This window comes from Molossus molossus, unplaced genomic scaffold, assembly GCF_014108415.1.
Source record: "Molossus molossus isolate mMolMol1 unplaced genomic scaffold, mMolMol1.p scaffold_m16_p_24, whole genome shotgun sequence".
NCBI classification, from domain to species: Eukaryota; Metazoa; Chordata; class Mammalia; order Chiroptera; family Molossidae; genus Molossus; species Molossus molossus.
Genome location: NW_023425360.1, coordinates 982338 through 995458, shown reverse-complemented (window position 1 = coordinate 995458; position 13121 = coordinate 982338). Strand labels below are relative to the sequence as shown.

General features: G+C 62.0%; 1 protein-coding gene across 1 annotated transcript; it reads right to left on the bottom strand.

The window, feature by feature from the left end:
• Nucleotides 1–2278: 2278 nt before the first annotated feature.
• MINAR1 (membrane integral NOTCH2 associated receptor 1) lies at nt 2279–12606 on the bottom strand. Its single transcript, XM_036277796.1, has 3 exons — nt 10315–12606; nt 6073–6327; nt 2279–2476 (listed from the first exon to the last, which is right to left on the bottom strand). Exons 1-3 carry the CDS (start codon nt 12604–12606, stop codon nt 2279–2281), a joined length of 2745 nt encoding a protein of 914 aa, XP_036133689.1.
• Nucleotides 12607–13121: the final 515 nt, after the last annotated feature.

Sequence of the window (13121 nt, the reverse complement as noted above, 5' to 3'; positions counted from 1 at the left end):
ACCGCGGGGGGCCCACAGGAGCTGGACACGAGGGGCGCACGTGAGAGGGAAGGGTAAATGTTTCCTTCCCCGCCGGATGCGAGGGCGGGCCTGTTCTGCAGATAGAGGGGTACAGGAGCCAGACTGCGTCGGGGTCCAGGGAAAGAAGGTGGTGAGGAACTTGCGGATCCGTGGAGAGAGAGAACCCCACTGGGGAGGTCCCCTTCTCCAGAGCTCAGGGGCTTCAAGCACAGCAGAGGCCCGTAACTGGACACCAGACTCAGGGCCATTGGCCTGGGAATAAAACCCGTCCAGAGGGAACCGTCCTGCCTTCGGTCTCTCGCCGGTTTCCGGGGGCTTCACGCGGTCTGCACGTCCCCATCCTGTGACAACGATGTCGTGTTCATTTAAAAGCTGCACTGGACTGAGCAAAGCCACGTTTCTCGGTTGCCTTTCCAGACAGGAAAAGGGAGGAAGAAAATTCCGCAGGGTCCCCTTGCATCCACGCGTGGGGTAGGGCTGGTGGCCACCCCCACCCCCCTGGAGCTAGACACGTAGCCAGGGGGGCCATGAGAAGAGGGTTCGCCGAGGGCAGGGCAGTGGTGGCGTGGTCCGCCCCTGCTGACCCCCCCGGCCGATGAGGAGTCTAGTTGGGATCGGACAGGATTTTTCTTGCCCTGGGTCAGTCGTCACCACTTACTTCCCTGCAAATCACCCAGCGAGAGTTTGGGAACCGCCCTCCCCGATGTTCCGTGGGCTTCCCCTGTGGTGAAGGGGAGGAGGGTGGTCAGGAGGACAGTTGGCACGGCAGGTCTTGACCCCCAAGGGCAGTAATATTCAGTGATATATCCTCAGTGTTCCATACTGAGGCTTGAGTCGCGGTCGCCTCGTTGAAAATCAGTACAAGTGCATAAGACGGAAACAGACAACACGAAGACCTCAACACCCAAAGGGTCCTACAGATGAAAGCATCCACCCCGCCCTGGCCAACAACCCGAGATGTCCTGGCTGCCCCGTGGCGAGCGACAGAACCCTAAGCACTATCTGGGAGTCTGGGGGGATGGATGCGGGGCTCCTGTTGCTTTGAAATCCGAGGTGTTTTCCATAGGCCCCTTTGAAGAGGTCGCTCTGTCGTCCAGTGGTTCTTCTCGCTGCCCACATGTTCTCATCAGCACCAGGCGGGCTGGTTTCTGTCCATCACCGCCTCTCACCTGTGACTGGACGTTAGCGTCGAACACCGAACAGATTCCGTCCCGTGGTGTCGAAGCACCGTTCGACCGGTGGACGCCGAGACGCACTCCAGAGGGGCCACCGCGTTTCCTGTGCTCTTGTTGCCGTGTCACCCAACCGGGAGGACGAGAAACCGAGACTCGGTGTTTAGACAGACGTGTACACAGACAGACAAACGGCTACATGGCCACGGCCTTCGCACAGCTGCCCGGCATTCGGCGCTCTGGGCTCGGTGCTGGGCTGACCGCTCGGTGCCTTTACCGTGGTCTTGACGAGCTTTCAAAATCGACCGAGCCCCTGGACCTGGCTGCCCTCGGGGGTTTACACCTAGAAGGTCCAAGTGCAGCCGTGGTGTCTTCTCTTCAAGGCACGAGGACAAGTTCCAAACTCTTCCACTCACGAGTGAGGCGCGGAGCATCTGGGCCACACACCAAGGCAGGGAGGGGGAGCCTTGCGGGGTGGCCATCATCCGCACACGGTGACCTGCCACGGCGGGGTGGAGACCGGAGGGCCTTGGAGCAGAGCAGAGCGCACTTCCTGCCCCGCCTGATCGGCAGTTCAGCTCCTTCCTACTGTCGCCAAGGGTCCCACGAGGATCTGCGGCGAAGTGCGTGACAATGACCACAGAAGGGCAAGAGTGAGGAGTCCACAGCCCTTGATGAAAGTCAGCAGACAAGTAGCGTCACCTGGGACACACCCTGCAGCCTCCCCCAAGGTGTGCATCCAGTGTCTTCTGTGTAACCAAGGCCCCACCAGGAAGCCTCGTCAAAACGGAAAGGAGCTCATTTACGTTCCTGTCTTTTTTTTTTTTTTGCTTGTAATTCAGTGTGTCTCACTGATAGTTCATTACATTCTTTTGGTAGAAAAAGCTATTGCACGTCTAAAAATGCATCGGAGTACCATGAAGCCCAAGCCCACGGGCGGGTGGGCGTCTCTGCACAGCGCTTCCGGAAGCCGCCGTCCCCCGCGTTCACAGAAACGCCCCCGTGATTCCGTCGCTGTCTCCACCGACGGCTGCCACGCTGCCCCCTGACCTGAACCGCGGAGGAAGACGCGGGCGGCCCCGGGCTCATGACTTCATCGTGCAAATGGGCACCACAATGACGAGGATGACCGTGCAGGCGGCGGCCGCGACCAGAGCCGCGATCTTGCAGACCTTGGCTCTCCTGAACTCGGCTTCTTTCCGTTTCAGGAGCGAGTCGTAGCCTGGAGTGTAAATGTCTTCCATCCAATACTCTAAGTTGTTCGGATTTAAAGATTCTTGGGTCTGAAAGCGAAGAGGAGATGTTAGAGGTGTGGAGGACACTTGGAACTAGGTCACAGACATCCTGACGGTCATCCCTCCTGGTGCAGGTGGCAGGAGGCGGCCGTGCGTCCGGGCTCCCCCACAACCCAGACCGCCTGCCCCTCTCTTACGACGGGCTCGTCATGCTTTGACCCAGGAGACCTGTGGGCCGTCTGCAGATAAGGAAGCAAAACAGGACCAAGAAACATGAGACTGGAATCCAAGGGCACACAACCCAGGGCGGGCGGGGCCCCTGCAGAGAAACAGGATGTCACCGAGAAATACTCCCCACGGAGCCCCAGAGAATGGAGCCGGCCCGCGTCTATGCACAGTGCTGGGCTTCAGTCCCCCTTCCTCCGAAAAACATCTACTAAAACCAACAATCAAAGGCACCTCCCAGACACGCAGCTCAAACCAAACATAAAATGTTTCTATTTCAAACACCTGTTGAGCCCGGCCAGTGTGGCTCAGTGGTTGAGCGTCGACCCTGCTCCAAGAGGTCGCCAGTTCGATTCCCGGTCAGGGCACATGCCCAGGTTGTGGGCCTGATCCCCAGTGGGGGGCGTGCAGGAGGCAGCCAGTCGATGTTCTTGCTCATCAATATTTCTGTCTCTCTCCCTCTCCCTTCCTCTTTCTCTAAATTCAATAAAGAAAAAAAAAAAAGACAAAGATTGTCAGACTAGAATTTTAGCCCTGGCCGGTTTGGCTCAGTGGTTAGAGTGTCGGCCTGCGGTCCAGAGAGACCCGGGTTCGGTTCCCGCTAAGGGCATGTACCTCGGTTGCAGTTTGTCCCCAGCCCTGGTTGGTCGTGCGGGTGGCAGCCACTCGATGTGTCCCTTTCACATCGATGTTTCTCTCTCTCTCTCCCTCCCTCTCTCTCCCTCCCACTCTGAACAAAAAACAAAAAAGTGTCCGCACGAACTCGCAATAGGAAGAGAGGGGGAGTGAGGCCCCCTTCCGCATGAGGCGTGATGCGGAAAGACTGTTGTCGTCTGGAAGAGAAAGCAGTACCGGCCGCCCAGGATCCCCTCACAAGAAACCAGACACTGTTGGTGACGGAGAAGTCCTCTGCACAGGGCGCTCTGTCCGACCCTTCCTTCCGCCTCTGCTGGTTCCCGGAGCCTGGTCTGCGGAGCTGCCCGGAGCTGTTCTGCGATGGCCCAGCTCTGGCTGTGACAACACGTGTCTTTCTATGCTGGAGCCAAAGGGCCCCTCCTAACCTCTGCCATCCGCGGGCACTTGGCATCATCTGTCTCCCTGGGCAGTTTAATGGACACGCAGAGGGAGGGACGGGCCCAAGGGGCACGTGTGTTGGAGCCGTGTGCCGGACACACCCCCCAAGGTGGCGGGTGGAAGGCTGGACCTGCAGCCCCCCTGCCCGGGCGCCGGGAAGCTGGCCCGGCCACAGCCTCCTGTGTTCCGCCCCCACAGCTGGCGCCAGAGTGTGCGGCGTGTAGACCGCGCACCAGCTCCGCTGCTCCCTCCCGCTCAGACAGAAGGAAGCGGGGAGTCAGCCTGGGGAACAGAACGTTTCCATCAGGTTTTTCACCAGCTGCAGGCAAATGGCACCAGGATTCTGAGGGACCCGGGCGAGCACACGGATTCTAATCAGCATCCCCACGAGGGGAGCGGGGCAGGGCCAGCACCTCCCTCGCGCCCCAGGCGGGCACCCAGGGACCCCATGAGGGCTGTACAGGTGCTCCTGCCGCCCCTGGTCGGAGCCCAAGCTTCTGAAACCGCGGCCGGGCGCTCAGCCGAGCTGCCGACACCCTCGCGAGGCTGCCGAGCAGCTTCCTCAGCGGCACAACCGGCCGCGCCGTCCTTGGCAGTGTTGAGTGAGGTCGCCCGAGGCTCCAGTCCGACCTTCACTCTTTACACTCCGTCTTCGTAACTGGCACCTTAACACCGCACGTACCTGCAGGCGCCAGATTCCCAGCCTCCTTCCCCGAACTTTAAAAAGATGTTTTTTGCCCTGGCCTTTTCGGCTCAGGGTTAGAGCATCGGCCCACAGACCAGGGGTCTCGGGTTCAATCCCTGGTCAAGGGCACGCACCTGGATTGCAGGTGCAATTCCTGGCCCCAGTCAGCGTCCTGCGGGAGGCAACCAATGGAGGTGTCTGTCTCATCTATGTTTCTATCTCTCTCGCCCGCCCTCCCTTCCCCTCTAACTAAAAATTGATGCATAAATATCCTCGGGTGAGGATTAACGGCAACCACGAAAAGATGCTTCTCCATCTGTCGGGCGCTCCCTCAACCGGCCCCTTTCGGGGCGTCACGGTGTGAGCGGTGCACCGGCTGAGCCCCCCCCCCCCCGGCAGGTTCTCTCTGACTCCCTAGCGCAGTCCTGACGCCCAGGAGCGTGGCTGCGTGAGGCCCCACGGGGACGGTGACAGGAGCAGAAGTGCCGGAGGGAAGTGGGCCAGGCCGTGCCCGGGGACCTGCTGGGCGGGAGGTGGGGGCCAGGAGGAGTGGCTGCCCCCCTCGCTCTCGGGTCTGGGCAGAGCTGCCCCTGCCGTCATGGCGGTCGTGTTGGGGACATGGGTTCCCCTGCACTGTCACCACAGAACGATGGGGCGGTGGAAGCGGCAGAGGACCCGTCATGGGCGGTCCGGGTGGATCCTGACCGATGTCCCCATCTGCCACCCTGCCCGCACCCCTGTGCTGGGCCGGAGGCGCTGAGGGAACACGCTGCGCGCAGGCGGACCTCTGCGTCCTCTCATCGGCCCCCGGCGCCTCCTCAGTGCGCAGGCTGCCAGGCAGTAACTCACTGCTCTTGGTCCTCACGAGGCTCTGCCCGCCGCGCACGGTCAGCCCGCTCAGCGGGCGAGGGAGCCGAGGCTCCGGCAGGTGACGCGGCCACGGCGCCAGGCTGCCCGGGCTCCCTCTGCACCCCGCCCTCCCACAGCGAGGACACTCGGGGGCCCCGCCACCCCCACTGCATCTCCCCAGGCCCTGTCAGCGACTTCCTCTGGCCCCGCTGGGACTGTGGCCCCACTGCCCAGGGAGCTCAGGCCGCAGGTGGAGACCGGTGTCTCCGGTGCCCCTGTGGGGACGTGGGGATGCGGGGACACAGACAGCCGCAGTGGGAAGGCACCAGGGGAGCTGCCCCACATGGACGTGTGGCCGCCCCCCCCCCGCCCCTGCCCGCCGTGAGCAGACAGCAGCCTCGGCTCCTCTACACGGTCTTACCCGGGGCTGCCTCGCATGGAAACATAGTCCATAGCTGGGCTCCCACCTCAGTTTACCCCACGTGCTACAGACAGAAGGAGAAATCAGCTCGTTTTTCAGGGAACAGACCGGCTCAGGTCTGGGGAGCAGACAGGAGAACCGACACTGGGTGTGGCGTCTTAACCGCATCGTTAGCCAATCGAAGGGTCCGCGTCAGCAAGTCCAGGAGGCATCGGGAGCCAACAGCACAGCAGCAGCCCCCTTGGTAACTCTGGGCTCCGAGAAGGTTCCGGACCCCGTGGGGGGGCCAGGAGCTGTGCTGAGGGCACAGGGTGGCCTGGGCCACGGCGGCCCCTCCCGGCACTGTAGGGCGTGGCAGCCACCCCCCTCCCGGGACCTCCGGACGCTCACCTGCAGGTCCAGGGCGGTGAGCTTGCCCTTGTGGCCGGAGTTGCGGGTGTACTCCTCGACGGTCCAGGAAGGCTGGCCCCGCTTCACCTCGGCCAGCTCGGTCAGCCGCATGTCGGTGTACAGAGGGTTGTTCTTCACGTGGGCCTTGAGGGAGGCGGGGTAGGGGTGCGGGCTGAACACCTGCTCCACCAGGAAGCCGTCTTTGGGCTGCTTGGGCCTGCGGTGCTGGTGGGGGGTGTCGTACTGCCTGTCCGCCTGCAGGGGGCACAGAGGCCGGCGGGTTCACACCAGCCGGGCAGCCGCCAGCCTGCACCCCGAGGCCCCGGAGACACCCAGGTAGCAAAATGCAGTTACCCACAAACAACACAGAGCAGCCCGGCCGTGAGCGGACCGTCTGTGCCGGGGAGAGCCGGCTTTGTCAGCCCCCACCCATCAGGGCTCTGGCCGACCCCCCACCGGTGAGGACCTGGAGCGAGGACTGGGCCCCGGGCCCCAGCTGCCCCGGTGGAGAGGCAGTGAACCTCACCACCTGGCTTCAGGGAATCTTTGTGTCACCGTGAGGGCCCCTCTTTCCTTTAGCAATTTGTACCTGGCACCCAGGAGTACGACCTGGGTGGCTCTGCTGGTGGCCCAGTGGTTAGAGCGGCGACCCGCGCACAGGAGGGTGGCGTGTTCGATTGCTGGGTTGCAGGTCTGATCCCCTGCCCCAGTGGGGGTCGTGAGAGAGGCAACCAATCCCTGTTTCTCTCTCTCTCCCTCCCCACTCCTTCCCACTGTTTCTAAAAAAATCAGTGGGAAAATATCCCGAGGTGAGGGGGAACAGCCAAAAAAAAGTCGTGGGTCTCCCGTCCGGGAGCCTGTGGAAGTCGCACGGCTTCTCCGGAAGGAAGAAGCCAGCAAGGACACGCTGGGAGCCGCTGGTGGTCTTCAGAGACAGCGGCATGGCCTTCACGACCTGGACGGCAGGGTGGACAGCTGCGTGGAGGTAGGACGGTGCCCAACCCAGCGGCCGTCACTTTGGTTCTCGGTCCTTGACGTGCGTACCAGGGCCCTGTTCTCAGTAAAGCCCGTTACCGCTAGGGTCCTCTGAGACTTTCTAACCCTAACCTCCAGGCCCTGCGACCTCTGCGTAATGCCTCTGCCTCCAGGAAGCACTCCTGGACCCACCGAGACTGGGTCAGTGCCCACCTCTGCCGCCAACACCGTCCCGCCGACCTGGAACCGCCGTCTGCCCATCGGTCTCCGCTGGCCGGGGAGCTCCTGAGGGCAGGCCCGGCCACGTCTGCCCCTCCCGCCAAGTCGCTCCCCCACGCAGGCCCGCCCTCCGGTGTGCGGGCCCCTGGGCTCTGGAATACAGGCGCCATGTCCTGCCTCCACGACCAAGATGCCGCTACCGATGCAGAGACGGGTGGCTCGGCCCAACCCAAACAGAAAGTGAGGCTGCCTCTCCTGCTCTAACTCCGCGTCGCCAAGGGCCTCTGAGAGGGTTCACTGATTTGACGAAGTCTGCTCGTTACCACCACCCGACACCACGCCCCGAGTTCGCCCACCGAGGGCGGGGCTCAGTGCTGACCGCGCACCGTCTCCGTTCATCCGCTCGGTGACCTCCGGAGGCTGCCGCCGTTGTCCCCGCTGTGGGTGCGAAGCTCTGGTCAGAGAGGCGAGAGACGGACCCAGTGTCTCCCAGGCAGTACGTGGGGCGGCCGGGCTCCGGACCTGGATGGACCTCCCTGCCGAGCACACCTGCCGCGCGCTCCTGCCGCGCGCTCCCACGCCGAGGGCCGCGTGCTCACTGGGCGGCAAGCAGACACCGAGCAGGTCTTTAAATGCAAGTTTAATCTACTCGGTCTGAACACACCGTGAGGGCTAGAGGTCAGACACCAGCAGGGATCCTCGGGGAAGATTCCAGCCCGAAGCAGGAAGAGGCCTTGAGGGGAACACGGGACCCAGGCCAGCACGGGAGCGGTGCGTCCCGTGAAGAAGGGTCTCGCGGAGGGTCGGGCCCAGCCACGACAGTTGGTGCCAAGCGAGCGAGGCACGGAGCAAGGAGTGGGCGCTGCTGCAAGCAGGCAGGCCCCAGGGCAGAGCAGGGCCGTCTGGGGGACAAGGCCCTCCTGTTAGGGAGGTCGGGGGTTCACTGGGCTCGAGGGGTCTGACGCTTGTCACCGAAGCAAAGAGCGAAGGAAGAGTGGGGACCCGAGGCACCGCACACCCCCGAGTGGCTCCAGCAAGGCCAGCAGACTTCGGGAGGGCAGGGAAGGGGGGTGAGCGAAGAGACTGGGGGTACCTGTGCCCCAGGTCCCAGGAGCGGTGTGCTCAGGGTGCGACTGTGTGGTGGGCGTGGGGATGAACTTAAATGGACGGAGGCCAAGCTGCAGGGCACGCCCAGAAGGCAGATCCACGGACTGAAGGCTGGACCGGACGTGAGCAAGCCGGCCCGGGCGGCCACAGGTCTGAGGCCTCTTCAGCCTGGGGGCTGATAGAGTGGTGACCCCAGAATGGGGCGGAGAGGGGACACTGGCATTCAAGGAGCCGAGTGTACCCTGTCGAGACGGGAACTGGCCTGGAGCAGTTTGAGACGTGGGACCGCAGCTCAGATGGCGGGCAGGAGGCTGTCACCACCATGGGTCTCCGCGGCCCAGAGGTGGCAAGAGCCGTCTGCCCAGAGGGAGACGTGGGGTCAGAGTAGGTGGCCAAGTGAAGACCGGCTTTGAGCACTTCCCGTGGGTCTTCCCTAAGCTGGTGTCTCTCTGTTGGCTTCACGAGGCTCTGGGATTGGAGCGTGGCCAGTTCCGTGAACCTCACTGTTTCTGCAGAAGAGCCTGAGGCTCGAGTCCTCTAAGTGGTCACTTGCCAATGCTGGCCGGACGCTAGCGGCTCAGGGACAACGATAATGACCAGAGGAGCTGGGCATCGTGGGAGCAGCGGCCTGTGCTGCCCCAGCCTCCTCTCCCCACGCGCCTTGTAAGGACAGAGAGAGCCTGGCACAGACAGGTTTCTTTGGGATCAGAGAAAAAACAATCACTTTCCAAATGGACTCTTTTCTCCCACGTTGGACCCTGAAAAGGTCCTGAGAGCCCAGGCTCCCGGGCTGGTCTCGGCATCATTGCACCCGGCCACGGAGTGGCTCTGCCTGTCTGCAGCCCACACCCTCCCCTCCTCCTCTCTGTTCGCCGGGTCCCCTCGGACCTCGGAGGCGCCTGGTGCGTCCACTGACCTTTCAAACCAGGGACGAGGCACACAACAAACTGAAACCGTGCCCTTTCCGCCTGAGGGGGCTCTCTGTGACCCATGAAGAGGAGCACCCACACCTGCCGCGACACGGCCCCTCATGGCAGACAAGACAAGAATGGAGAGAGTGTGTGCATGCATGTGTGCATGTGCGTGCGTGCATGCACGTGTGCATGCATGTGTACGGCATGCGTGTGCAGTGCATGTGCACGCACGCATGTGTGCATGTGGGCATGTGTGTGTGTGTACGTGCCTGTGTGTGTGTGTGTGTGTGCACATGTGTGTGTGAGAGCTGACAGCCAGGGCAGCAACACGGACCAGAACGCACTTCTGTAGGAAGAAGCTACGAAGCAAAGGAAGACGCCACCACAGGTGTCGCTGTGCTCGGGTGTGATTTCCTTATTTCTCATTCCCTTCACCAGCCATCTATCGACCTTACCATGCAAACGCTGAAACTTTTCAACAGGGACGCCGTGCCCTGGTGGCCGGTCAGAGCAGGTCACAGGTTGGACCCCCGGTCAGGGGCACGTACCTGGGCTGCACGTTCGATCCCCCGCCCTGGTCGGGGTCAGGCGGGAGGCAACCAGTGGATGTGTCTCTCTCACATCGATGTTTCTCTGCCTCCCTTCCTCCCCTCCCTCCACTCTGAGAAACAAACCAATAGCAACATCCTCAGGCAATGAACAAAAATAAGCTAATAACAAGGAACGCCACACGTGCACCGAAGTCCACCAAAGGGACTTTCACGTCATGTCACGCGTGTTCTCTGAAGGGACGGGAGGACGTCCTTGTGACGTGGGCCTGCCCAGTCCCTGTCCTCCCCGTGAGGACCTGCCCCCCACACCCGCGGACAGCCTGCCTGCGCTCCACCCTCTGCCCCCCGTGCAAGGCCGGCCAGTCCCAGCGGGCAGCTGGCGCGTGGAGGGGGGGCGTCTTTCTCGTTTTGGGCACATCCGAGGCTGGGAAATGCACCGCTGCGTGCCCGGGTATGTGAGCGTAGTTTTAAATTACCTCTTTGGATTTTCGATGCCAGTCCTTGCTGTCTCCGGGGCCTCTGTCCTTGATCTCCTCCTCGGCGGGGGCCCCGCGGCTGGCGTACGTGATGGTGCGCCAGTCCCTGGGCGAGTTGGAGATGCTGGCGATTTTGGATTCTGTGGCGCTGTTCTCCTCCGTCAGTGACCTCGAGGACGGCCTGGTGAAGAGGCTTTTCTTTAAGGCCTTGACGCGAAGGCTCTCGCTGTTGCTTCCGCTGGCGTCCGAGCAGCACCAGTCGGTGCTGTTCTCCAGTTTGGGTCCACGGGAGCCGCCGTGTGTGTGGAACATGCGGGGAGAGGCACTCTCGTCCGACGGAGCCTCGCTGGTCAAGGAATGCAGGTCTATCTGCACACTCACCTTCTCGGGCTGCTGCATCTTCTGATCCAATTTATTTAGTTTGCCCAGGACCTGGGAGATTTCCTCTCGGACCCCCGACAGCGACTCGAGCTTCCGCTCGATCTCCCCAATCCTGAGCACCAGTTTGCACACACTGGTCTTCAACTCCTCTTCCGAGTGGTGGCTGTTCTTGGGCCGGTTGCCCTTTTCTCCTTTGCTGCCGGGGAGCCCGTTGGCGATTTTGGTTACGTTGTGCTCTGGCGAACTGTCACAGTCCGACTTGTGAAGCTGAGACAAGGACCCCGTGCTGTTGTAGCAGGACGACTGTATCACTCCGGTCGAGCCGCTGACGCTCATGTCGTCAAGAAATCGGAAGATGTCGCTGATGTCGTCGCTGACGATCTCCGAGTCGTCGTCGGACTGCTTCGTGGCGTGCCTGTCCCCGTACTGGCCCTGCCCCGAGGCGCACGGGTCTTTGCCTTTCTTGGGCTCCAGCACACGCTGCTCGGTCTGGGTGCCCACGCTGCTGGTGTCGGAGCTGAGCTGCCCGCTGGTGCAGCTGATGCTCTTGTCTTTGAACTTTTTCACCGGTTCGTGCTTCTCCACGTCAACGGGGGACGGGAGCTCCGTAGGCTTCAGCCCGTTGGGTTTTGCCGCGTAGCCAGCAGGGAGCATCGGCTGTGGCTCGTTTGGTATGAGGTAAGCGGGGTGCTGGTCCAGGGCTGGGAAGCTGGGGGTCTGGCTGCTGGGATTCGGATAGCGTAGCTTCTCCTTGGAAGGGTTTCTGTTGAAAAAGGACCGTTCGAAGTCGGGGACTTCTTCTGTGTTTAGGCTCCAGCTTTTGGCTGGCCAGGGGGTCTGCTTGCCAGGCCTCCCGGGACAGCGCCTGGCGTCCGGGGTCCCCAACACGGGAGTCGGCCCGAAATACGTGGAGGCTTGAAGGTTGTCTAAGCTCTCATGCTTCGCCCGCCTTTTGTCAGGGACAGGGGAGTACACGGGGTTCAGGTACTGGCTGTTGTAGGGCATTTCGAAGCTGTGATTAAAGAAGGGTGTCTTGTGGGGCTCCTTCCGGGTCTGGGGTTCCCCGTGCTCCCCCTCTGCCTCGTTATCTGCGCCAACCAAACCGGGGGACACAGTCATCAGATTGTGAAAATCCTCCTTGAAGATGTGCCTCTTCTGGACACAGGACTGGACCCCGAAGGGCTCGTCGCCGGACAGGAGCGTCTCCTTGAGGCCCGGGGTGATGGGCAGCGAGTCCTGGTCCGAGAGCGGGTCGCTCTCGATGTTCATGGGGAAGTAGGTCCTCTGCATCTCACAGGGCTGAGGGCTGGCCAGGGGGTACGGGGCGAGGGCCTGCAGCCTGTCCAGGGAGGTGGCGCGGGCTTTCGCCTCTTTGCTGACTCCCAGCAAGAAGTTGGGCTCGGAGGCGGGCACAAACTGCGGGCAGTCCATCTTCCGGCACTTGGACGGCTGCCTGGCGGGGTAGCCCTGGCCGAAGGGCCCGTCGCCCAGCTCACAGTTCAGGGGCTCACACTCGGCCGCCCCGCAGACCTCCGCGTCCGACCGGCACGACTCGAAGGACGCCTCCTTCTTGCGCCCCTTCTGCCGGCCGGCGGGCAGCTTCTCCTTGGCGGTGCCGCCGTTCATCTGGATTAGGTTGAAGATGGTCACGACATCCGCGGCCACCATGATTTTCTTGGACTGCTGGCTGTTCCCGGCGCACTTCATCTTGTCTTTGAAGAGCGTGGCTGGGAAGTTGGGGTCGAGGCAAGCCGTGTAGAAGAGCACGCTTCTCAGCTTGGCGAGCTGGGGCAGGTCGAAGCGGGAGCACAGGGACTTGCACAGGTCCTGGTAGGAGTCCGTGTTCTGCTTGGTGTCCAGCTCCTCCAGGATCTTCACCAGGAACAGGGACGCTTCCTGCCCGGCCTCCATGCTGTGAGGTCCGAGGCTCTCCGGCTGCACGGGAGCTTCGCGCCGACTCTGCGGCGACAGCATCGGAAAAGAGAGGAGGGGAGAGGGTTACAAACACCGGCGTTCTCAGTCCAGCTTGCTGTGAGCCCCGCACGGAAACGCCAGGGAGGATGTGTTAGTGGGTAAAAATGCCAGTGGGGCCCTGGCCGGTTTGGCTCAGCGGTTGGAGCGTCGGCCTGCGGTCCAGAGAGACCCGGGTTCGGTTCCGCTAAGGGCACGTACCTTGGTTGCAGTTTGTCCCCGGCCCTGGTGGGTCGTGCGGGTGGCAGCCACTCGATGTGTCCCTTTCACATCGATGTTTCTCTCTCTCTCTCTCCCTCCCACTCTATCTGAACAAAAAATGGAAAAAAATGTCCTCGGGTGAGGATAAAAAAAAAAAGGCCATTGAGAACTTTAAAAACATTTATAACGCATGACCTTCTAATTCCTGCATGACCTTCGCAGGAATCTCTACCCTAAAGAATTGGTCAGTGACG